The following is a 24,371-nucleotide window of genomic DNA, read 5'->3' as shown; positions in this document are numbered from 1 at the left end:
GTGATAGAGCTGATGGCACAGCACCAGCCCAAGGTCGCAGGGGGGCAGGAGCCAGCCAGGGTCACTGCCTCAATGGGGTGGGGACAGCAGGTGCAAGTTAATTTGGGGGTGGACCTTATCTGCATGTTTTGCTCTCCTGAAAGGGTCTATACATTTGGCAGCCCTTCTTCAGCCCAGCCAAATGCCATTAAGATCAGCTGGGAATAGCCAGCCTTCTCTTCCAAGAAGTTGCCAGCCAAGGGACAGAGAGTAGGTGCATCTGCATATGCATCTCTTACATATGTACTGCAATTATGCACACCCCAACAATCCTGCTCTGTGGGACTGATGCAGGTGTCTGCCTGCAGGGTTACTGCAGCGATGGTTCCTCCTTCCCGGGCAGGCCAGAGCCCATGTGCTGTAAACCCCACTCACCTGGGAGCGGTATCTCTTGGCATATTTGTATATCTCAGCCATGGCGACGTTGGTGTTGAACTCATTTCGGTATTTCTTTAAGAAGACAGAAAAGAGAGGGGAGAATATCAGCAGGATGGAGCACCTGAGTTCCAGCCCAGCCAGCAGGCACTGACTACAGTAAAAGCAGGTTGTGCCTGACTTTATGGTCACATTGGTACAGCTGGATTTTTAAGGAAGGGGCATTTGCTTGCATTGGGATGGCTCTTGTTCTTTTCAAAGCCAGCTGTAAATACCCACGCCGGGCAGCACACTGTGCCGAAAGCCATTTCACAGGAGGGGGCACTGCACCAGCTGTGCTGCGGAATATCAACAGAAAAAACCTGCTTGGTGCCCAAAGCTAAAACACCCTGGTGAGAAGGTTTGATTTTGAGGAACCTGTGGTGCATCGCTGGCAGGACTCTGATCTGGAATGTGGCTGCCAGCTCTTGAGGCTGGTACCAGGGCTTGCTGCCTGGCACTCAGGGCTGTCCCTGGCAGTTGTGCCTGGGAGCCAGCTGGCTGGATGGCTGTGGGACTGCAAAAATCCTTGTCCAAACTTCCTGGCTTTTTGGCACTGAATTTGCTTTCAATTCCCAGAGGTGCCAGAGCTAGTTAGGCTCAAGCAAACTCATGGGTGTTTACTGCAGCTCTAGCAGTAACTGAAGATGCTTGGAATTGGGTCAGATGAAGTTTGTGTGTGGAAGTTTCAGGCAAAATATCCTTTCCTGTGTGCTCCTTCCAGCATCTAAGCAGCAGCTGATTGCAGCCTGTGTGCATTCCCTGCTCTTGCCAGGCTCCAGCAGGACACTGAACCTGCAGAGTCAACCCCATCCTCTCCACCCACTTACCCGTGACTCCTCGGCAAGGTGGGCGTTCATCTCCTGCTCACTCAGAGGGGGCATGTCGTGGATTTGCTTGTAGTATCTCTGCACTATCTTCCGGTACTCGGGGATCTCCTTGGCATACAGCAGTTTGTTGGTCGGGGAGTCCTAGAGTGGGGGCAAGACACTGAACTCAGGCACTGGGTTGCTCCCAGCTGAAAATGTTATCCTATTTTCAGACCAAAGCACTGACACCAGATAGGGACCTCAGCTACAGCTGGGTGCAGGGAACAGTTTTGCCTTTGGTCCCAGCTGTCACCAGAGAGGACCACAGTGCTGGACAGCAGCGAGGCACAGAACAGTTCATGGCAGAACGGCTGAGACACATAAAGGATCTGTGGATGGGCCTGTGGAGACACAGAACCATCCTGCTGCCCTTGCATAAGCTGAACATCCATCAGCTCAGTGCCAGAGAAGGGGTGATGGGTGTGTGTTTTAATTTGCAGCAAGCACAGGCTAAAAGCATGCCCAGGGTCAGGTGGGGTGGCTTACTGCCAGGGGATGCTCTGCAGGTGAGGTAGCACACCTGTGCCAGATCAAACACTTGGGTTATTTGCTGCTGTGTGTGGAAATTGGCAACGAGGGAAGGGCTTCTGCATGTAGTTGCTGGGGTTTCTTGAGCAGCCACATTGATTTAAGCTAAAGAACAAAGCTATCTTACAAGTTGAACTTTGTCAGCTGAAATGTTGCTTTTGGATTTTTCATGTAGCTTTGATTTATTTTGCATTGGCTAATCCAGCCTGCCTGGCCTAAATTGAGTGCACATAAAGTAATTAACAGAGAATACTGAATTCTCTTGATTAACGTCAGCTTGGAGACAGCAGCCTTAACCTCCCAGCCACACAACTGGGTTGTACCAGTGGAGGCACAACCCTGCTGCCCTCCTTGCAAACACAGCATGAATAATTTTAACCTCAAGGCAATCTTGCCCTCCTGATTTCATTACCCCAGGAATGAACTTGGCTGACTAGCCTCATGTTGCATCCCCAAGGGGAATGGCCCCAGGCTTGGGGACACCAAAGGGAGTGAGATCACCACATGCTGTCCTGCCACCCTGACACCCACATCGGTGTGCAGGACTGCTCCCCAGTGCTCTGACAGGTGGAGAGGGGAGGGGACCTGCTGATGGCAGGGAGTGGTGGGTTCTGCCCATGGGCAGCGTACTTGGCTCTGTCAGGCAGGAATAGGGGAGCCCAGGGTGACTCCAATCTGCTGCTGCAATCTGTAGCTTGGCTAATGCTGCAGGGGAAACAGGAAATGGGCACCAGATCCCACAGCAGTTTATTTTCAAACCCAGCGACAAGGCATTGTGAGACTATGGCCAACTTACAGAGAGCCTGCTCATAGCATTATTTTTTTTCCCTTGGAAACACAAAGGAAAACCATGCTGCCTGTTTTCTAAGTTATTTTTTAATTTGTGTCTGATTTGTCTCTATGATGAAGAGATGGGCACTGGTTTCTTAACTGCTTGTGCACTGTCAATGTATGGACTGAGTCTGCTCTCACATTTGCAGTATCAAGAGCAAGGTGCTGAAACCAAGGGAAGAATCCAGTCTGGAAAATGCTCAGTAATACACTGCGTGTACATGCAAGCTGATTTTTATGCTGAGGATTTATTCTTCCCACATTACTCAACAATTCATTCACTCATACTATTGTATTCCAGAGAAGTGTTTCCATCTGCTGTCTGACTCCAGCTGACCCCTCTTCCCCTCATCTGCCACTTGACAAGGACAAATTGTAGGTGTTTCGCAACACATGCAAAAAAAAAGACCAAAACCCAAACAAACAAAAAATCAAGTACTCATTAGATCTTCCTCCAGCATTAACCTCTCCCAACAAAGGCTTCCTGCAGCTCTGGGGCTGGGGGTGTAGCGCCCACCCCCTCACCGCAGGGTGTCCCCCAAGTCACACACTGTCACACCAGCCTCTGGGTGGGGGGACGGGGGGTGATTTACAGCATTTCTTAATAAAACTTTTTTATGTCAGGAAGTTTCAAATGTCAGCACTGTGCTCAGCCAAGGCAGTGGGAGAAAAGAGAATATGCACATTGGATGTCTTCCTGACGGCCAGCCCTGCAGGACTGTGCGTGGGGCCTGAGGCTGGGACCTGGCTCATGCAGCCTGGTGCTTGCTCACAGCAGGCTCAGCTCCCCCACTGTGTGCTGAGCCCACCGGCCTCCACCCCACGCTGGACACGGCCACTGTGGCTGGTGACTTCTGCCAGGCCCTGCCACCCAGCCTGGCGCACGCCTGCGGCTGCCGGAGCAGGAGCCCGCGCTGGAGGTACCTTGCCCAGCTGCAGGTCGGAGAGCGAGCAGGCGTCGATGAAGGCCTGGGCGATCACAGACAGACAGGCATCGATGTGGTCTGTCTTGTCAATGTCGAAGACAAACTGGGGGTTCTTCAGGATGTTGACCCAAAACCTCAGTGGTAGGCTGCAAAGGGAAGGATCCGGGGACACACAGGAGATGAGTTTTTGTGTACCAGAGGAAGAGGGGCAGAAATGCAGGAAAGATGATGATAGAAAGGGAGTAGTAGAGAGGAAAGCTGAGGAGATGGGTTCTGCTATTTAATCACTCCTGGTACAGACCCCTGCCTTGATAGACCACACAGCTTTGCCTGTGTGGGTCTGTTGAGTCAGGCTTCCACACTTGCTGCTCTTTGGAGCAACGGTGCCACCTCCTTTTCTCTTTCCTGACACTAACCCATCATCTGGTTCTGATAGTGAGCCCCACAAAATGCATTTCGTCTGTCTTTTTTTCTGGTCTCTTATAATTTTCTCCAGTTATTTCACTGCTGATTCGGCCACAACACAGCTTCAGTCTACTGCTCACCCTTCCTACCCTCCACAGCAGCTGAGAGGTGAAAACCACTGTAAGTCTTGGCTCTACAGGCCGGTGAAGGTAGTAAAGGGTAGGCAAATCTGTTGCCCAATGGTTGTATCTGCATGCCTGCTTTCCCAGTAAAATTTGGTTTTAGTTTTCACACATCAGGCTGGAAACAGTTCCTGTCTCCACAGTCTCCAAACTGCTGAGCCTCTCCTTGACACTCTCTCCAAGCTCCCTGCTCTCTCCATTTAAATCCTCTTGTTTCTTTCCTGCACTATTTCCCCTTCACTGTGGCTCCTCCACCCCATTCCTGCTGCTCATGTCCCTCAGCACCACTGCACCTGGTGCCACCGCTGTGGTGCTCACCAGCAGGCCACTGTCCCAGCACCCGCTCCCGGGGTCCCCTGAACACCCTGGAGCCTCAGCCTGGTTACAGGAAAAGTGCCACTAAAGGGCTGAAAAGGCAGAAAAGCAAATGAAAAGTATCCAAATATGTGGGTTTTAAAATTTCCATGACATTTTTAAGACCTGACATGGTCTTGGAATCTGTCTCAGAATCTCCAGTGCTTGCAGCTGACACCATTGCTGTCGGCCATCATCCTATTTCTCCTTTCATTATTTGTGTGTGCCAGTTCTTTCAGCCCTTTGTCTGCCCATGCCTCCTCTTTCAGCTCACTGTTCCCTTGGGCTTCATATTCGTTCAAAGCTCTCCAATCCTGTGTTTGGCTTCATCTTTCACAGCCCTCTCTGCCACCCTGCCTGTTTTCCAAGTCCCTCTTCTACTTTTAGCAATCTAGTGATTAGTGCAGGACACAAGGGTTTTGCGGCTGCTGCTCCCAAGAGATGGAAGGAAGAAAAGAAGGATTTCCTTTTCCAAACCTGTTGGTCTTCCAGATGTGCAGAGTGTCAGGGTCTGTGATCCCTCTCTTCTCTGCCTGTTCCTCTAGGAAGTCAAAGAAATACTTCACAGCCACCGGTGGTTTATCGTCTCGGATACTGAGAATGGCTTTGAACAAGTCATCCAGGAACTTCTGCAGTGTCCCCTGCAGGACAAGGACACAGTGGACCCTGGGAAGAGCAGCAGCACCCAAGCCCAGGAGAACAGCAGAGGGGCTGTGACTGCTGCACACCAGGGGAAACCCTCTGCTGCCAGTTGGTTAAGTCAGAAGAGAGAGGGGATGCCGAAGCAGGGAGAGAACTGTTTGTGGATAGCGATATAATAAACTCGCATTTGGGGTTAATTTCTTTTACCATAGAGAATTTCTTTCTTACTGCTGGGATCTCACATCTGTGCTTGGTCTGTACACCACAGACAGAGAAGACCAGAGACTGCTGGCCATCCCTGTGATCTTTGCTTCAGTGAGGCACCACGCTGGGATTAAAGATGGGCCGGATCTGACCTCAGATCACACAGACATTTCTCTTGCTCCCACAGCTGAGCATCTCCATCTCCTGTCCCAGCAGCATCTCTTTCTGGGGAGATGGTTTCAGGTCTCAGCTATGCATCTCAAGTCCTCAGGCAGCCAGAATCCCTTTTGTCTGCACAGACCCCAGTCCATCAACAAAGGGAGATCATGTGGGGCATCACACAGCAGCAAGGATGCACTGGGAAGCTGGAGAGACCCCGAGGAGCCTGACAGCCTCACTAAACATGCTCCAGCCATCCAGGAGAGGAGTCCCACTGCCTTTGGGGAGCAACCCGCCCTGCAGCGCTCCTTCCCTGGAGCAGGCTTCTCCCTACAGACCACAAACAATCCCACCTGCCAAGAACAGGGCAGCCCAGCTCCTACCTTGGTGGAGAGCAGCCGTGTCAGGTAGATCTCCGGAAGAACCTTCTTCCTATGGCTCTGTCTGTGGGACTTCTTATGTTCCACTGACTCGTCAGTTGGGAGAACCTGGTTCCAGAGAAAGCACATGGTCAGAGCACTCTTCCCTGAAAGCGTCCCACTAAATTTTCCTTTCAGCATAGAATTTCAACCACATATAAAATTCAATTAAAAAGCAGTTACTGTTTTATAAACATACCCTTATATGGCTTCAAAAAAGTGATCCATAATACTAATTTTTTATGACATTTGTTTCTCCTGTGCTCTTATTGCCTCTCTCACCCTAGATGAAGGAAATTAACCCATCCAACTTCCTCTGCATGCTAGCCTGCTTGCCTGCCCGGGCTGGGCTGCACCTCGGGCTCCCAGCAGCAGTGCACATGGCTTCTGCAGAAACCAGCTTTGCTTGGATTTGGAAAAAGCACAGTATGTAGGAATGCTGGCTTTTTTCAAAACAAGAATGAATATTCCACTGGTTAGGTCAGTGAATTATTCTCATTAATGACAAAGCAAGCAACTGACATCCATCTTGGCATTGTTTCACATGTGAACAGTTGGTTTCCCATCCCTTCTCCCTCCTTGCTCTGCATGTGTGTGTGAGCATGTGTGCTTCTACTTGAGCATGGAAATGCTTGCAGAGAAAAAAAACCTCAAACCAGGCTTTAAAATATTGTTGTTGTCCATAACACCTTTTTTTCATAACAGCTTTTAGCAGCATTTAGCACTTGGCACTTCCAGCACGGTGCAGCAGCAGGAACCCACGGACCTGCTCGGCCTGGGAAGCAGGCAGGATGCCAGGAGCCCCCAGCAGGTGACAGCTGAGGTGTCAGGATGCCACCACTGACACTGTGCCACGCTCTGACCTCGCCCCTGAGCTCTCTGTGGCTGCCAGCAGCTCGATCAGACACAGCAACTTCTCTGCCATCCTGGTAATTCTTTATCATGTCCCTCAGTTTATCTACAGATAAAGCTTATCGACAGATCACCATTCTGCACCTCTTTGAACCCTGCTGAAGAGAACGAATGAGCCCTGATGCAGCTTGTTCATCACATCTGGCACTACAGCCCGCAGACATAATTTAAGTTAATATCAGCAGCCCCCACATGCAGCCGTCATCCCTGCAGCCAGGAGAGGGATACTTACCAAGTGGAAGTACTTCTCAGTGTCCAAATCCTTCACTGTGAAAAAGAGAGACACGGTGGCTCAGTCAGGGGGCCCAAACCCACCTGAAATCCACCTCCACTGGTGACCTCCATGTCAAGGGGCATCTGAACCCCAGGAATCCCAACACCAAGCTGGTGTTCTCAACCACAAGTGATCTCAGCTCTTCTCCTCGTTTTGGGGTTGTTTATTGCATCATTGGGCTTGTGGCAAGTACCCTAGGAGGTACTTTAAGGGGGACCTGAGGTGTCCCAAGGGACGTTTCAAGAGGGCATGAGAGCAGGGTGAGCACAGGAGCACTCCTGCACCGTGACACTCTGCTGTGCCCTGCTGTGCCCCACACTCCCAGGATGATTCTGAGCCTCAGCATCAGGGCAGCTCAGTCCCAAGCAGCTCCTTGCCACAGCAGGCAAAGGACTCCTGGAGAGCCAGGCTCTCTGGAGGCAGCCTGGAAACAGGGTTTGAAATTCCTTGTTTAATGTGGATTTTTGTCTCACTTGGTCTGTTTTCACTCTGCACAGCCTGAAACCTAGAAATGCACTGGCATGGGACTGAATATTTGTAACTGGGAGGGAGAGGACTTTTTCAACCAAGTGATTTCAGATTCTTCCTTTTTCTCACTCTGTCAGCACAGATTGGATGCCAGCTCCCAGTGAGGGTGTGAGATGGAAGGTGCAAACACCTTGAGGGTTGGGAGAGCACCCTCCGCCCCACGAGGCAGAGGGAGGAGATTGGATAGCACATGTTTCGAGCCACCGCATCCACGGCGCCCAGAAACGGGGGCTGGCAGCGTCTTCCAGCATCCCCAGCCAGAAACAACCCTCTGACAATGCAAGCATTCCTGCCCAGTCATCAGCAGCAGGGAAGAGGAGTGAGATGTTACCTCTGCTCAGCGTGGTGTCCTTCTTGTCTGTCAAACTCATGGCCAGGGATGCCCCTTCAGGGATCTGTGGAGGAAGGGAAAGGCATGCATTGATAATAGGGGCCTTATCAGCGCCTCCCTGGTCCTGTGAACATCCCAGGAGCTGGGGGATGCTGGTCAATCATAGTTCTGCCACAAACATCCCCTGAACCTGCCCTGCCCTGCCCCTGTCCCCCATTATGTAGAAAGGGAATTTTCAATAAATTACAAGATAGTGAGGTTCTCAAACCCAATGGGAACTGGGCAAATACATGTATCTAAGGTACGCTTTTCGATGTCGACACCAGGTAATTTGAAAAGGAAGGAGAGTTTGGCTGTGCAGGTGCTGGTTTGCCATTCCCCAGGCAGGAGAAGGGCGTGGTGGCAGCCGTGGGGCAGGCGCAGGCGCTGTGCGCGGGGGCAGCGTGCCAGCAGCACGGCTGCTGCCCCGATAACCGCGCCAGGGAGCACTCAGCTCCACTTCTGTTTTCCAGGCACGGCTACACACCAGGGAGGATTACGCTTCCAGGCATAGCAGGGAATATGAAAATTGTTAAGTATTTCTGGTTTCATTTAATTTTAAATAGAAAAACAGTCAAGAAGACAATCTGATTCACCACGTTTCTTCATATTTTTGGCCTCACTTCCTCAATGGTATCCCCAGCCCCTGCTCTCAGAGCAGGCACTGACAGTTGTAGCTGCAATTTCAGCAGGAGTGCAGATCAAGAGCTCAGTGATACTAATCAGCCAGGCTGGTGGCCCTTGGGAATAAGAGCTTTTTCCCCCCCCCTTTCTGTTGTCAGTAATAACTTGTTTTGCATGAAGAGTGTTAATTAGTTTCTGTGTGTTGCAATATTAACGAGATTCTCGCCAGGGCAGATGTCTATTCCCTGGAAGCTCTCACGGAGCTATGGCAACCTCTCTGCTTGTTCCTGATGATCCCATTTTGGAGGGGAACCGCAGCTCGCCCTGGAGGCCAGGCAGGCTCCGAGGAGGCAGGGCTCCCCGAGGTGTCCTAGCTTTACCTTGTAATGTGCTAGCGTGTTGAGTTTCTTCCTGCCGTCCTCCACCACCGAGGTGTCATCGAGGTCCCGCAGGATGTAGCTGTCAGTGCTGGTGGCGAACCACTCTGAACAGAGAGAGGGGAGAAGTGAGGCCAGGGGGTCTGGGACTGGATAGCTGCCCTGATGTCTGCCCTCCTGCCCATGCTGCTTCACCCACTGCCCTGACAGGCACCAACAGCTGCTGCACAACTTCAGGTGCTTCACGTGTTTTTACAGAGTGCACCTGGTCCTTACCGAGGTCGACGTCTTCCACCCTTGGCCACTGGGAGTAGGGGACGTTCTTGCAGAAGGCCTCCAGAATTTTCTCTTTCACTTGACTCAGTGTGTCCGTGTCCATGGCTCTGACACTCAGGGAGTCCATCCCACAGCCTTGGAAGGAGACGTTGAGGTTCTGCCGGGAGAGGCTGTGTTAGGGACAACCTGCCTGGTTCTGCTGGCTCCCAAGAATGCTCGGAAGCTGCGGTGTCTGCACAGCTCTGGCTGCTGTGCCCTGGGCCCCGTGCTGATGAAAATCAGGCTGAACTAATGTGGCCCTTGATGCTTTACAGCATGAGAAGCACTGATTTACAGCCCCAGGGGCTGAGGGCTCTGTTGACCAAGCTGGGAGAACACGGGGAGCAACACAGCAGCCCCCTCCCATGTCGTCCTGGTAATGGGGTTTGACCACCACGAGGCAGGAGGAAGGGTCAGCCTACATTACCAGCCATGTCCTCAGTTACTTGGCTCCAGCTGGTGACTAACAGGACCACCAAAGCTCATTGCTCAGCCTCTGCTTGATGCAACGGGCCAAGCTCCACTGCTTAAACCAGCTCTACCAGCTCTAAGCCTGCTGCAGGATGGGTTTGCTGCAGTGCCTGGAGCCTTTGAGAGCTCCTGGACAGCAGGACAGGCAGCTGTGAGGGCCTACAGGCTGCCACAGATACCCACTTGGAGACCTAGCAGGCACAGCTACTGCCTGAGTTGCAGCCCAAAGCTGCAGGGCAAGGAGAGCAACTCTTTCTATAAGAAACCCTCTCCTCTTTTTGTCTGGATGCCTCCTCCTCTCACCAACTGTGCAGACCTAAATGCAGTGAGCATGGCATCTCCCTGTCACCCCAGCCCTGGGGAAGCCCCAGCACATGGCTACTCACCCTTGGCTTTGCCTCTATGTTCTCCCTCAGCAGCCACTCCTCGTTGAGGGTGTACCTGGCCTTCCCTGTGATGGCATCGATGGAGCCCTTGTTAATCTGCTGTTTGATGGCACAGATCAGCAGGAAGAAGGGCTCTCCAACTGTCTCCTGGGGAAAGGAAAGAAGACCAAGTCAGCAAACCGGACCTGGTTGTGACAGGTCCATCAGCAGCATGGCAGGGACAGGCTCTGTGTGGACAGTGAGGATGCCTCTGCACACCAGGGAGCAGGACTAGTCCACCCCAGGTGCTGCAAACACCTGGCGGGGACCACTGCCTCCCAAGTCCCACTTGCCTCTCTCTGAGGCTGCTCAGAAGTGTTCAGACTTGTGGCAACATGACAGCGCAGATGGGGAAGAGGACACCACAGCCAACAACAGCCGCAGGCCGTTTTGGGGATGCTGTAGCTGTCAGCATCAACACACCCCATCCAAGCCCTGCAGCAAGCACTGGAGCTGTGGAATGCCACCGATGGGCTGTGCCAGCCTGTGCTGTCTCAGGGGCAGAGCTGGGGTGCTGCTCAGAAGCCAGGGGCATATGCATGGCTGTGCTGAGCAGGGACGTGCACACATGATACTCAGCAAAATGCAAATGTGCATTAATTTACATGTGAATTACACAGGAACAGGGAGAATCTAGCATACGGTGCTACAGAGATGCATCCTGCAATCTGACAGGGTGCAGACTGTACAATATGCTGCACTCAGCGGGACAAGATAGGCCTGGTGTGCACAAAAATCCAAGAACAGAGATATTTGGGCACCCAGCTTTGTCATGAATGTGTCAGGCGAAGCCCTCATTTGCCACAGCCTGGTTTCCAGGAGAGTGAGCCCACAGCCTGGGCCTGTGGCTCTGGGAGCCAGCGTTCATACTTCTCATACCACAGCAGAGCCCTCATCACAGCAAAACAGAGGATCAAGGTCAACAAGCTGTTCCCATGTGACAGCAAGCAAACACACCATTTAACTCCTTACATTCATCAAACCTAAGTTCATGGGAGAGAGGTGAACTGTGGCACTCCTGCAGCAAGAACAAAAAATATAACAGGGAGCATCTATTTCTGACGTGATTCAGCTCCGCAGTTTAATGCCAAATTTCTGAGCCACTTCTGCCTGCTGCACTGATGTGCAAGGGAAACATAAGCTATTTTCTTAAGGAACTCTTCAGTGTTAGAGTACATCCCATTCTCCCTAATGTTCACGTTCAATTTCCTTCCAAAGAGGCAAGTGCAAGTTCTGCACATTTATGTATTCTGAGCCTCCCCCTGCACACACGGGCCTGCCATCTGAGAGCCTGTTCAAGACAACAGATACCCCACGGTTTTGATATTTCTCAGCTAGGAACTGCTAAATCCTGTTCAATCTGCTTCTTAATTAAAACTTGGTGATTCTTTTATTCTAATTGCCCTATAAAATTGCTAATTGCTGAAGCAATTAGTTCGATGTCAATTTGGATGCGCTGCATTTGGTGCGGTTGATGATAGGGTGATACAGCAGGGCTGTCAGTGGGCACATGCCGTCTGTGCCAGCAGGGCACTCACTTCCTTGTCAAGGGTAACTTCATGAATACTGGGAAGCTCCCTGGGTCTGCTGCAGGGGTTTAATGATTCCTGCAATGCTCCTATGAGCAGGCAGCACAAAATGGGCTCAGAGCAGGGCTGTGGGTGCCGGGATGCAGGAAGGAATGGCTTTCAGAATGTAGAGGAAGGTGTGGAGTCAGGAAGTGGAGAAGCTGAGTATTGCAAGGAGTGAAGAATGTGCAGAAGACACAAAGAGTTCATTTCAGAGAGAAAGGCAGAAGCAAGATATAACAAGGGGACAACACTGACATGGAGACCTCCTTGGGCTGCAGTATCACTGCCCTCATACTGCAAATTGCCAGACACCACTGGCTGGCCCTGCACACGGGCTCATCAGTCTCTGACGCTGGCCCTGCTACCAACAGGAACCCTGTTTGTGTCACATGTGAGCAGGGACAAACCTGAGGCTAAACTCAGAGCTGGGCTCTGCAGCCTTCCCATCCCGCCATGGGCAGCTCCAGCCACAGGGAGACTGCAGTGTCTCCAAAAACCTTGAAAAAGGACAAGTCCTACTGATATGGGAGCTCTTATGGGGTGAACTCAGCATGGGCTGCGCGGGTCAGGGCTGACCCTGCGGCACCTTGCTGCTCACTCGAGGCTGCCCTGGGAGCGGTGCAGCGCCTCGGGGGTCACTGCAGGGTGCACGGGCAGGATCTGCCCCGCCAGCCCACGGGGGACACGGCGACAGCGCTCCACTGCCAAGATGCTATTTCTGCTTGGCTTTTTGGCTTTCAGGCTCAGGAACTGTGGGATGTTATGGAAATCTGCAAAAGTGCTAATCAGACAGCGAATTTCAAAGCGGGGAAAGGAGGGCTGGCAGGCAGGGACTAGAGATAAAATGGCAAACTTGTGAAACCTCCAGCATTGTTCGGAAAACTCATCTGGAAAGGAATCAAAACTGTCTTTGGACTTGGCTAGTTAGGAGAAAAGAAGTTTAACCAGAAGAGATCAGTGCTGATTCAGGACAAAAAAATACTTAAAAAAACACAGTCTGGGGCCTTTTTTTCCTCCTATTGTGAATGTATTTTAATGAGACTTCATTTTCATTTTTGACTGAACTGTTATGGGCCCTTAAAGCCACCCAGGGCACTGAAATAACTGCAGTAATGGAAAGCACAGTTCAGGCTGGCAGGACTTGAACTGTTCCACGCACGCGGAGCGTGGGAGGGCTTCGTTTTTATATGCTTGGGAAAACAAAAAGGTTTAGAGCACAGACTGGGTTCACATGCTGCTGCCCTACTAACACAACTCTGACAAGTTATTATAGATGTCCTCCCAGGAACACACTACAGCCATGTCCAAAATGTTTTGGTGAGCCTAGGGTGGGAACAGCACAGAAAACAGCAGCTTATCCAAGTGCCTGCTAATTTTGGGACAATTATCTGTTTGCATTCTGTGAAGAACCCAACCTCCATCCCACATGCAAAACTTGGGTAAGCTTGGACCCAGACATAAAAGCCGAACTCCAGAACTCTACTTTTCCTTTAACTCCCCAACTCTGTTGGGAGCCAGGCACAATGGTGCCACGGTAGCTCATGGAGAAAGCTTTCTTTTAAGGCTTTTTCCACCAAAACTGTAGCACAAAGTAGAGACGTGGACCATTTCAGTTCTGCAGCCACAGAGTTCTGCACTGATTGTGCAAATACTGCGAGTTACCTCTGAGTCCCCGTGCCCTGCAGCAAGCCCTGCCAGCTCATCCCAACCCCTCACACACTGAGCCAGCCCCTGCCAGAGGGCTCCATCGCCTTCAGGTGCCCTCCACATGTGCAGGCCACGAATGCCTGTGGCCAGCAGCTTTTTCCCAGCTGAAGACAGCTCCTTCAAATCATTTTCCCCCAAAACACAAATGGACGGGCTGTTAGGCAGAGCATTAATGCGAAACAAATGTTTTGAGCATGTAGCGTTGACTTACAAGGGAAAATACAAGCACTTGGAATTTTTCCACTGCACAACGGCAGGGACTTTCACAGCAGCTGTTTCAAATAGACATTGTGATTAATGGGGATAATTCAGGAATGAAAACCAGGCCCATCATCACATGTCTGACAGAGCAGTGCTACAGGCAGGCAGGCAAGCCTTCTTTTTAACCAAGAAATGCCTCTCCGAAGGCAGCAGAGTTTGATCCTTACGAACGCAAGGCACATGGGAGGCCTTTGGCTATCACTACCATTTAAATCACAGCCCTGAGCTGACACACCAGCCGTGTGGAAGGAGGTGCTGTCTGTTCCACCACAGCAGCTCCATCCTTGTTTGTGTGGTGGGGAAGATGCCAGCTCTGCTGATCTGGATCAAGCTCCTGTCCCTTTGCACAGCTGGGCTTGTGTCACCTGGGACAAATTTTCTCTCCAGACACTCCTGTCTGATCAATTATTTTCCCTTTCTGTATTTCAGTGTCACCTTTGATCCCACCCTCACTGTGGAGCATGTGAGATAGCAGAGTCTCCTGGAAATCACCTTCATCGTGCATTTGCTTTCAGAGATGGAAAGAGGCTGCAGCAATGCTCTGCACTGCCACGGCTTCAGGCTGGACACGGGAGGCCTGGAGGGGACTGCAAACCCAGTGTGTAGCCTTAGCCCCTGCCAAGAACCCGCTGCAGGTGGATGGAAATGCACATTCAGCCAGCAGCCCAGCAGCTTTGCAGAGGACCCAGTCACCTCACAGGACCTCACAGTCCTGCTCCCACCATACCCTGTTCTCATCTCCCTCTGTGGGCAGGGGAAGCCAGCTCACAGCCCACAGCAGCACTGCCCAGCCCTGGGGCTGGCCACAGCCCCCCGGGGATGGCCACAGCCCCTCAGGGATGGCCACAGCCCCCCGGGGATGGCCACAGCCCCTCAGGGATGGCCACAGCCCCTGGGGATGGCCACAGCCCTCCTGGGATGGCCACAGCCCCCCGGGGATGGCCACAGCCCTCTGGGGATGGCCACAGCCCCCCGGGGATGGCCACAGCCCTCCTGGGATGGCCACAGCCCCCCGGGGATGGCCACAGCCCTCCTGGGATGGCCACAGCCCTCCTGGGATGGCCACAGCCCCCCGGGGATGGCCACAGCCCCCCGGCCCCAGACCAGCCTGCAGGAATGGGCAGCTCCCACCCAGTGCTGCGTGTGGAGCCCCTTGCCATTAGTGAGCCGTGTAATGTGCTCAAGCCTTCAGGCCACGTGATAAGGCTCCACTTTCCTCTTTTTCTTTTTTCCCTGAGAAAGCCTTCTTGCACAATGTCCATTTTTAGCACAAGCTGGAGCTGGATCAGATGCCTCACATGTGGTCTCCCCTCCCCAAAAGAGAAAATCAGCACTTTTTTTTCTCCAGTGGTTAACTACAGACACAAAATCTGAAGATTAAAAAAAATTTTACTGATTTCCTCTTTTCTATCCTTACAGGCTGGATAGCTGGGCTACACTGGCACAGTCATCCTCATCCAGTCCTGTAACTGTTCTTTTATTAGACTGGCTAACTGTGTCGGCTAAAATGAAAGATTGTGAACTACAAAACCACTGGCTTTAGGACAAAAAGTGATCATCTGGGATCAGAAGACATCACAATATGTATGAAGACAATACAGAACTACCTCTGCGGATGTAGACAACACTTTGGGAAAAGAGATTTTTTCAAAGGCTTTTTCAAGGCTCTTCCCGTGGGTATAATGGGGTATCCTCCAATTAACTGCTGTGGAATCAATTAAGTTATTGCTCAATTCTTCTGGGGAATTCCAAACAGAACTGGCAAATGCTGGAGATAAAGCACTGAGCAGATGGACTGCTGATGGCTCTGAGATGCCAAACATTTTCCTGCTCATTACTGAGAGAAGACCGTCAGCCTTCTGGGACAGACACCCCACCTCTCCTGCTCAGATTTGTGCAGAACCACGAGGATGCCTCTGCATAAGAGGCCCCACACACCAATGGGCACCGACACAGAGCAGCCCCTGCCGTGGTGCCCTCACCCCTCTGTGGCTCCCGAGGCAGACGCTGCCTGGTCAGCATGGCTGTGCCAGCTGGTCACAGGAACAAGACATGACAGGTGGGCCCCAAAACCTCCAGCCACTCTGGTTATTTTTCAGCTCCCCTATGGCTCTTCTCAAGCACAGTGAAAATGCTGATCCGTGCTCTGGGCTGCCATGAAGACTAAGCTCACCAAAATCCTGGGCAGAAGTGGAGAAGCAGCTGAACTTCAGGTTGCTTTCCTACACCTGAATCATTCAGTTTGCCAAGTGTTAGTGACCATTTGAGTGGCACTGCTAGCAAGTGTCAGGTCCTAGGCTGCCCCCGCATCCCTCATCCCTGCTGCACACAGAGGTGACCCTGCACCACCACAGCAGGGACTGGCTCTCTTACTCTGAGATAGCTGTACATGCAGATGGACATCCAGTTGGTGAGCATCTTCTCCACCACAGATTCTGTCCTCCTCAGCATAAGCTTGGGGTTTTTGGAAGCTGAAGCATCTATTAGATCCACCAAGAGGTCCTTCATGATGCTGGTGTAATACTCCAGTTTCCCATGCAATGCAATAGTAAGCAGGGAGGCCAGGTTACACCTGAAACACAGAATGATACAGGACTCAAGCCCCAGTCCAACGAGGCTGAAGTGCTGACTGGCACTAAAATACCCAACACACAAAGGCAGTCTTTCAGACAATTTTCATGAGCCTTCTTAATGGTGTTACAAGTTCCAACCCTCCTTCAGTGCTGCAGGACCTCAGGTCAGCTTGCACACTCTTACTGGTAAGCCAAATCAGTGAGTGCTCTTCAGGGTTTATGGCCCCCCATCTCTAGCAGAAATGTGTAGGCAAGTGTGACTCAACCATCCACTGAAACACACAGTCCCAGACACGTCTTTGGTTCTGAAGCTTGTACCTGTCTCTGACAGCAAAGTCCTTCTGTTGCTCGAGAGCATGGACAAATATGATGAGAAAGTGCTTGTTGTTGAGTAAGGTGGAGAACAGAGAAATTCCTTCTTCCATGTTGGGTCTGCAGTTCTCAGGGATCTGAACAAAAATTTAGAAAGCAGACTAAGAAAACCCTGCTTGCTGTTTTCCTCCACATTTTATCCCTCCTGATGGCAGGGACACCCCTACTGAGCACAGAGACACTAAGTAGAAGAGCCCTTCTTCCCTCTGCCTGACACAGCCAGCAGCTTTGCTGGCAAGGAACACCAGCTGGGTCAGTGGCAGTGGCCATTCCATTCTGCTCAGCACTCCTGAGGATACCCGGAGCACTGTGGCCAGTTTGGGGCTCCCCACTACGAGACAGATGGAGCAAGTGCAGCTGAGGGCTAACAAAACAATCAGTGGATGTACAAGGAGAGGTGAAGAGGGCTGGGTTTGGTCAGCTTTCAGAAGCTCTAGAGGGAGACCTTACTGCAGCCTCAGGGTTACAGAGCCAGGAAGGATCCCAGGCCAGCGCCTCTCCACGCAAGAGCAGATTCACAGATCTGCCTTCTTCAGCCAGCCAAAGCTGAGCTGTGCTGGTCTGTGTTAATGGTTAGCAAGACCCAAAAGTGTTTCTCCTGTTAGTGGGTTACTCACCTTCCACTCCCCCACCAGGAGTGGATGTGTTTCCTGGACCTGGGAGCCCACCTGTGAGCTGGGCTGCTGGGATGGCAGGATGTAGCACTCCTCGTAGAGAGAGGAACACTGGAACCAAGCACAGGGTTAGGGGAGGGCACCTGTGTGCTGTGCACCTCAGGGGAATAAGATGGGGAGACATGCCACTGGGACTAAAGCCACCCATTCCAAAGACATGCACGGGGCTGGCTTATGGAGCCTTGAAACCCTTTGCAAGAGCCTCCTGAATGAGCAAACACCACAAGGATGGGGGGAGGCAGACGTCTGCTCAGACGCAAGGCTGTGAGGGCAGGGAGACCGCAAATAGAGTAATGTGACAGCTAGAAAACTCTCAGGAGAGAAAGCTTTACAGAAGACTATATCAAAATAGAGGAGTTCTGGGTGTTTCAACATATGTAACTTTTAAAACAGATGGGATAAATGTTTAAATATCTAGCATTCATATACCAGCCTGAATCTTAAAGCCTCTAGTGTGCAGAGAAATGGAGACTGGGTAACTGCAAAACCTGAGTAATAGCTACTAATGAAACACTCTGCAGTCATAAATCATCATCTCAGTCCTCAGCACTGACACACAACTGCCTCGGGGGTGAAATACAGCCGCAGTGAAGGGCACACAGCCACACGGCGGAGCGGGAATGACGGCACCAGCCCGTCTGCTGCAGGACTCCGGGCAGACAGACTGGGACTGGGTGCCCAAGGGACATCTTACTGGGAGCACCACACACCCAACCTTGGACAGGGAGGAAGGGAGAGACAGAGACATCCAAAGAACTCCCGAGGACTGGCCGAGCTGCTGGCAATGCTTGGGGGCACCCTGCATGGGACAAAAAGCCCCTCTCCTGATTGCCAATTCACCCTTCAGCCTCTGCTGAATGGAGTGGGGTGACACTGGAGCCCTTAGGAGGAGACCCCAGCACTCTGCTTGTGTGAGAGCTCTTTCAGAGGAGGTGTGCAATGGCCCCAAACAGGCAAGCCAGAGCAACTCCTGGGACAGTTGCCGCCAGCTTCTGTCATGTGCGAGCAAGCTCGATCTTGTATGACACCCCAGGAGGTGCAGCTCCACTTTTGATGATAATTAAGGTTGAAGTATGTGACAAGTAAATACATAACAGTGGAATGATTTTGTGACACTGTAGAAGCCCTTTAGCAGAGCCCTAAACTGGGTGGGACACATCTGGGAGCAATCAGGTGCCCGTGACACGCGCTGTCTCCTTACTTTGGGGAAGAATGTCCTGGTGACAAAGTGCTTGTACTCCAGGAAGGGGATCCCCTGGCTGCGGTTTAGCTCCTTGGTCAGGTCTGTCATGTCTGTCTGCAGCTCTGCAAAACCTTACACAAAGAGACCCACAGATGGTGAGAGCCCAGTCCTCCACCAGCCAAGAGAGGCTGGCACTGGAAAGCACGGCACGTCCCATCTCTGCCCCTCACGCCGTGCCTTGCGGGGGCTGAAGCTGTTAGCTCTGAGCAGCACATTCCCATCGGGGTTTAACCATCGGACTGTGCACCTTGCCCCAGCTTGGCAGAGCATTCTCTGCCCCAGGAGCCCCAGTGCCCTCAGGACAGGACAGCTGATGTGGCAGAATCGTGGACCGTGGGATGGTGGGTGCCAACACCTGGAATACTTCTCCCATTGCTCTACGAGGAGCATGCTGTGTTTCTGTTGCGCCCAAGAGGAAAGCACACTGAAGGTTAGCATGACCTTCAAGTAACCCTCTGACACAGCCAAGGGCCATTAACCCCAGGGCAGAGAAGCTGGTGGCACTGGAGATCAGTGGGTTGCCCAAGCCAGGCACCAGGACTGTGGCAGGGCCACACTTCAGCCACTGAGCCTCCTCATTCCCAAACCCTGTCAAAACTCACAGGCAATCACAGAAATTCTCCCACAAATAGTTCTATAAACTTCTACACTGCACAAGGTGAAATGCTTCAAGTCTGCTAACCTGACATCTCGCTCCTAGTCACAGTTCCTCAGCCCCCAGACAGTGACTTACCTTTGCGGATTTCCTCCCGGATCTGTGACTCCATCTCCTCCATCTGGAGCAGGGTTTTCTGCCAGTAGCGCTCAGCTCTGCGGCTCTTTGTGCAGAACACAAAGAGAGCTGGAAAAGAGGAAGAGAATGAGCCTTTTGGACCCGGGCTTAGGAGCAGCTGCAGCTGAGATCAGAGCAGTTTTCTCTGACACAAGTGCAGAAAGCTAAACCCGGAGTTGGTTTCACACCTACCACCAGACTGGTATCTGCTCAGGCAGTTGTCAATTATTTGTAAATAAGTAGAACCAGCTGGAATTTAATGATCGTGCTGTAACTGTCATCTTCAATTTAGGTCTGGGCTGTCTGTATTCAGCTTAACTGTGTATTCATGTGTTCCAGCTGATTAATGAATACAGAATTGAGGATGTTTACCACCTGTATACACTGTTCATATCTGACAGTCTTCCCATTCCTGCAGAAATATGTTTCTAATGATGGGTGATGCATCTAGTAAATAGGGTGCATTAGAGCCTTTGTTAAAAATAAATTAGAACCTTAGTCTAAAGCCCTCATTTGCTGTGGGCTGGCAGGTTTCTTGCTGCATAGTCATTCTGGGCATGTGATGAGCAGGGACCCTAGCCCAAGGACAAAGGTGTGCAGCACAGCTTCCAGCCAGGTATATACACCAATGTGCTTGCTTCAGATTTGCAGCTAAGGACGCTGGCTCTGCTCTTCCTACTCAGCCAGGCACCTGCCACTGCTTGTTCCTGATGACAGGATCTCGGCCTAAGAGCGCCTTTAGAATGGTCTGGGACAATCATGCCTCTGACCAAGATCAGTTTCTCACATCCTTCTTTATTTTGTTCTATAGTAACTACTGAGTATTTGGGGAAGAGGGTAACTTTATAACTATCACAGTTCAAGTAACAGAGTTGAGCTGTGGATTCAGCCAGGAAAAGCTCTGTGCTGCAGGGAGCTGTGCTCCTGGTACGAGCTGTGTGCCATACCTGCTGCACCCAGCCTAGCTTCAGGTACTGCACAACTGCAGCACTCAGAGCTCAGGCCTCCCCATGCAGAGAGAAAAACCTTGCCACAGCCTGGCAACACGTTGTTCTTTCCCTTACCTACAACAGAGAGGACCAGCAGGATGCTGCAGATAACGATGGAGACAATGATCGCGGTTTCTCCTCCCCCAAGGTGCAGCATGGCAATTGTGTAGTTGAACTTTCCAACTTGGATCTGAGGAAGGAGAAGGAGGCAGGAAAAGCAGGAGCTGAGCAGGAGGTTGCCAAAGGGCTGGGAGCAGGGAGGGACACAGGGCAGCACCCAGCAGACCTTCACCCGAGGACTCTGAGCGGGCTGGCACAGCCTCCCAGGCTCGCAGGGAGGGAGGCCGGGCTGTGCCTTTCACTGCCAGACCCTGGGCACTCTGTGTGTCTCCAGGGAGCCCAGTTCCCTTCCTGAGCTCTGGGGGATGCCAAGGCCACTCCCAGCAGGCTGTGATGCTGCAGTGGCGCCCATCCCAGCGCCAGCACAGGGCTGTGGTGGCAGAACTGCAGGCCCCATGGCCCCACGGCACCTGCCCCAGAAGAGACAGCCCTTTCCTAGAGAGCCCATGGCACTGTACAAGGCTGCCTGTGCTGCTCTGACTGGAAAATCACTCCATTAATCATCAGCTTCTTTACGGCTCTGAACAGCCTTTGGAGCCCTGCTGCACTCGCCTTTCTCCTCTCCTGGAACGCCTGCCACCCAGAAGAAGTAGGGTTAAGAAACTTTAAAGTCCTTGAAATACAAATAAACTAAGGGAATAAAAATAAACGAGACCATAGACGAGTAATGATCTTGTGGCTAAAGCAGTGAAAGGGGTGTCAGAAGGTGCTGGCTCTGCTCCCAGCCTGTACTGCTTGTGACAACAAGCACAAACCACTAGAGCTCAGTCCTTGGGTCTCCTGATCTCCAGAAGGGAAGAGGCCAGCACACATCACAGGCTGGCGAGTTACTGGGTGCCGTTTACAAACAGCTCTTTGGGCCCTTGGGATGAAAGGATTCCACAGTATCATCTGATAAGGAAAACTCATGACCACACAAGGCTTTCGCTTCTGGAAATGTGAGTTTCACTTCTCCCAAGGAACGAGAAGTGAGAGAAACTTGAGAAAAAAACCCTTGAAATTAGGTAGGGAAGAGCTCCAATAATCTTATGATTTTGATTAATCAAATGATTAATCAAAAATCAAAAATGATTAATCAAAAATCAAAAAAAAGATTAATCAAAATTAATCTTGATTTCCTGTGTCATGGAACACCTCTGGGAAAGATGCCCACTGGGGTGAAATTCCAGCAGCTCTCAGCCACTGGACCAAAAGCTGTCCCACAAGCAGGATCTCCCCACCACCTCCACCACCAGACACCCAGCTCCATCCCGAGGGAAATTCAGCCCTAGCTCTGGGAGCATTGGTGAGGGCATGGCTGCAGGCACTGAGAGCTTTGGTCTCTACCCTGGCACTTTGCCCAAGAGCCACGGTGCTGGCCAGGCACAGGAGCCACACTGCAAGAGCACCTGGGTAGGTTTACTCAGCACCTGCACAGCCACATGCCCAGCCTCAGGATCTCCACTTTTTCCCTCTGAAATGCTGCAATGAGGCAGCTCCTTGAGGTGTTTTGAGTATTTTTTCCCTCACCAGCTCAGCCTTTTGCATTTTTATGTTTGGGCCTGAATGTCTTGACAAGTCTCTCTTGTGTAGCTGGACAGCTCTACTCAACACCCAGTGTGACCCAGGCAAGGCCCTGATGCCTGCCCTGTGCCACAAAGCCATTTCTCACGTGTGATAAAGCAGCACCACTCATGGAATGGCTGGCAGGCAAGGGCCCCAGCCATGCCTGTAGGTTTAGTAAGGGTGCACAGGTATGAATATAAGCAGATTAATTAGCTGCACTTTCATTGCTGGTGCACTCTGAACACCCTTGTGATATTTAGGGCTGGGTATCACTCTCCTGCTTCCTGGGGACTTGCCGTGGTTCGTTAATGTCACATCAAGACTAGCAAACTCAAAAATTCCTTTTCTTCCACAAAGGAATTCCCCTGTTTCTCAGTTCTTACAAAAAAAAAAAAATTAAATTACCCTGTCTAAAATTTCTGTTAAGATGACTCAAAAAATTCTGTTACTTCTGCATTTCCATGTTTCCAGTTTGCAACAGAATTTCATACACGTCATATTGTTGGCAGTAAACTGGACAGTCCTGTCGGTGAGTTGGTAGTGCATCGTGCCTTTCTCCTGGGCAGCCCAGCTCCAGAGCTCTGCAGCTCCCTGCAGCTCTCCCTGCCCTCCCTGCCCATGCCTCAGGCTCCCATCCATCCCCTGCCCACACTCGGACTGCGGGAGGGTAGCGGGGTCTCCACGGAGGTGGAGGCATTTCTCTCCAGACACAAAGAGCCAAGGTCACTTCCCTGCGTGGCCACGGGCTGTATATGACATGAGGGAAACTGAGGCAAGCACAGCAGCTCAGTCCAGCCCTCTGGAAAACAGGACAGTAACAAAGTGTGGGCATTTGCAGACACAAAGAGAAACAGCAGCCCTGAACCCTGAACTCTGCAGTGAGAGGCAGCAGCCTTTGAAGCCCTGAGTGCTGCTGTCACCCTCCTGGTCACGCTGCAGGGACCCAGCAGGGGCCCAGCTGGGTGAAGGCTGGGCCCTCGTGGCCACTCGCAGCCCTTCTGCTGGGGGGAGCAGAGCCGATGGCTTAAAGCTGCAAGGAAATCCCCAAACACATCTCATGAGGAGCAGGAGATCAGTGCAGGTGACAAAACCTCTCATGCCTGACACCTCAGTGTGCCGCTCAGGGCTGAGCAGCCTCCCGGGCACGGTGCTGGAGCCCAGCGGGCAGTGCCGGTGCCCAGGGCCTGGAGCAGCCTCACCACGGCTGGGGCAGCCCCGGGCCAGCCCTGCAGCCCCCTGACAGCACGGCGTGCTTTGGGCACCGTCCCCTGGGCAGCCCCCCCAGGGCCAGCAGGGGTGAGCTGGAGCTGGCAGGGACGGCGGGCGGGCAGCGGGACCCCCTGCCCGCGCAGCACTCACCGTCACCGGCAGCTGCCTCTCCGAGGAGCTCAGCGACTCGTTGATGGAGCAGTGGATGACTTTGTCTGAAACAATCTGGATCTCACACGAGATCAGGCCGATTTTCACCTGGTATTCATTGCTCTCCAGGCCCAGGCTGTCAGGCTCTTTCTAAAGGCAGGAAAAAAATCAGGATGTCAGGCTGCAGCATAGCAGTTAGAATTGCAATCGATCTTCCTGCTTGACTTTCCATAGTCCCTGCTGTTTTGCAGACCTGGGAAGACTCCCTCACCAAGGACATTTTTCCAGCACTCCACAGGAAAGCCAAAACCAGGCCATTCCCCATTTTCCTGTTTCCCATTCTTCACTCAGCATGGGGCATAGGATGAACAAGCCCCTCATGCAACCTGGAAAATCTGCTTTTGATCGGGCCTGCTGTGCATGGAAGATAAGGATGTAAGCACCCATCTGGGAGGGGGGAAGGATGTACAGTGGAGGGAACGGCCAGGGAATGCGCCTGCAAAGCCTGAGAAAGGGGGAGCACATTTCTGGAGCACGTTGCAAACCATTAGGATATCCGGCAGCAAACAATGGCCTTTGAATTACTATTGCTCATTGTCCAGGCCAATCAGCTCCTGCACCCCAACTTCCTTGTGAGCTGAGCTGAATTCAGCAGCCAAAAGAGAAGAATGAATGATCTGTTTCTGCAGGAATAAACACCTATTGTCAGCCCCTTCTGCAGCACCTGCCTGGTTTCAGGCCAGGGCATTGTTGTTCTTTTCCACACGTCCAGTATTTCATTTAGCCCCTTGCTACTGCACCCTCCCCAGGCAGTTCTCTGGCATCATGCCTCAGAAGGCATCCCCAGGCCAGGCTGCATTTCCTGGGGTGGAGAGATGCAGAAGCTGCAGGCTGAGCCAAAATCACCTGCTCCTGCC

At 52.0% G+C, this 24,371-nt stretch overlaps 1 protein-coding gene across 2 annotated transcripts in view; it reads right to left on the bottom strand.

Annotated features, from left to right (window-relative positions):
- PLXND1 (plexin D1) overlaps nucleotides 1–24,371 on the bottom strand; it is a 68,792-nt gene that overhangs the window by 2,743 nt on the left and 41,678 nt on the right. For both annotated transcript variants that reach the window (XM_038149025.1, XM_038149024.1), the window contains exons 19-35: nucleotides 23,455–23,604; nucleotides 20,506–20,620; nucleotides 19,403–19,510; nucleotides 18,628–18,740; nucleotides 17,370–17,477; nucleotides 16,699–16,829; nucleotides 16,181–16,379; nucleotides 10,230–10,376; nucleotides 9,334–9,490; nucleotides 9,061–9,164; nucleotides 8,018–8,081; nucleotides 7,117–7,151; nucleotides 5,937–6,041; nucleotides 5,026–5,189; nucleotides 3,606–3,753; nucleotides 1,284–1,424; nucleotides 415–489 (exon numbers count right to left, since the gene is read on the bottom strand). In XM_038149025.1, the coding sequence (XP_038004953.1) occupies nucleotides 415–489; nucleotides 1,284–1,424; nucleotides 3,606–3,753; nucleotides 5,026–5,189; nucleotides 5,937–6,041; nucleotides 7,117–7,151; nucleotides 8,018–8,081; nucleotides 9,061–9,164; nucleotides 9,334–9,490; nucleotides 10,230–10,376; nucleotides 16,181–16,379; nucleotides 16,699–16,829; nucleotides 17,370–17,477; nucleotides 18,628–18,740; nucleotides 19,403–19,510; nucleotides 20,506–20,620; nucleotides 23,455–23,604 (2,064 nt within the window). The remainder of the gene's footprint in view (nucleotides 1–414; nucleotides 490–1,283; nucleotides 1,425–3,605; nucleotides 3,754–5,025; nucleotides 5,190–5,936; nucleotides 6,042–7,116; nucleotides 7,152–8,017; nucleotides 8,082–9,060; nucleotides 9,165–9,333; nucleotides 9,491–10,229; nucleotides 10,377–16,180; nucleotides 16,380–16,698; nucleotides 16,830–17,369; nucleotides 17,478–18,627; nucleotides 18,741–19,402; nucleotides 19,511–20,505; nucleotides 20,621–23,454; nucleotides 23,605–24,371) is intronic.

The sequence above is a fragment of the Motacilla alba genome, chromosome 12 (genome assembly GCF_015832195.1).
Source record: "Motacilla alba alba isolate MOTALB_02 chromosome 12, Motacilla_alba_V1.0_pri, whole genome shotgun sequence".
In the NCBI taxonomy this organism is placed as follows: domain Eukaryota; kingdom Metazoa; phylum Chordata; class Aves; order Passeriformes; family Motacillidae; genus Motacilla; species Motacilla alba.
Note: the sequence above shows the minus strand (reverse complement) of the source record. Positions and strands in the feature narration are given on the sequence as shown.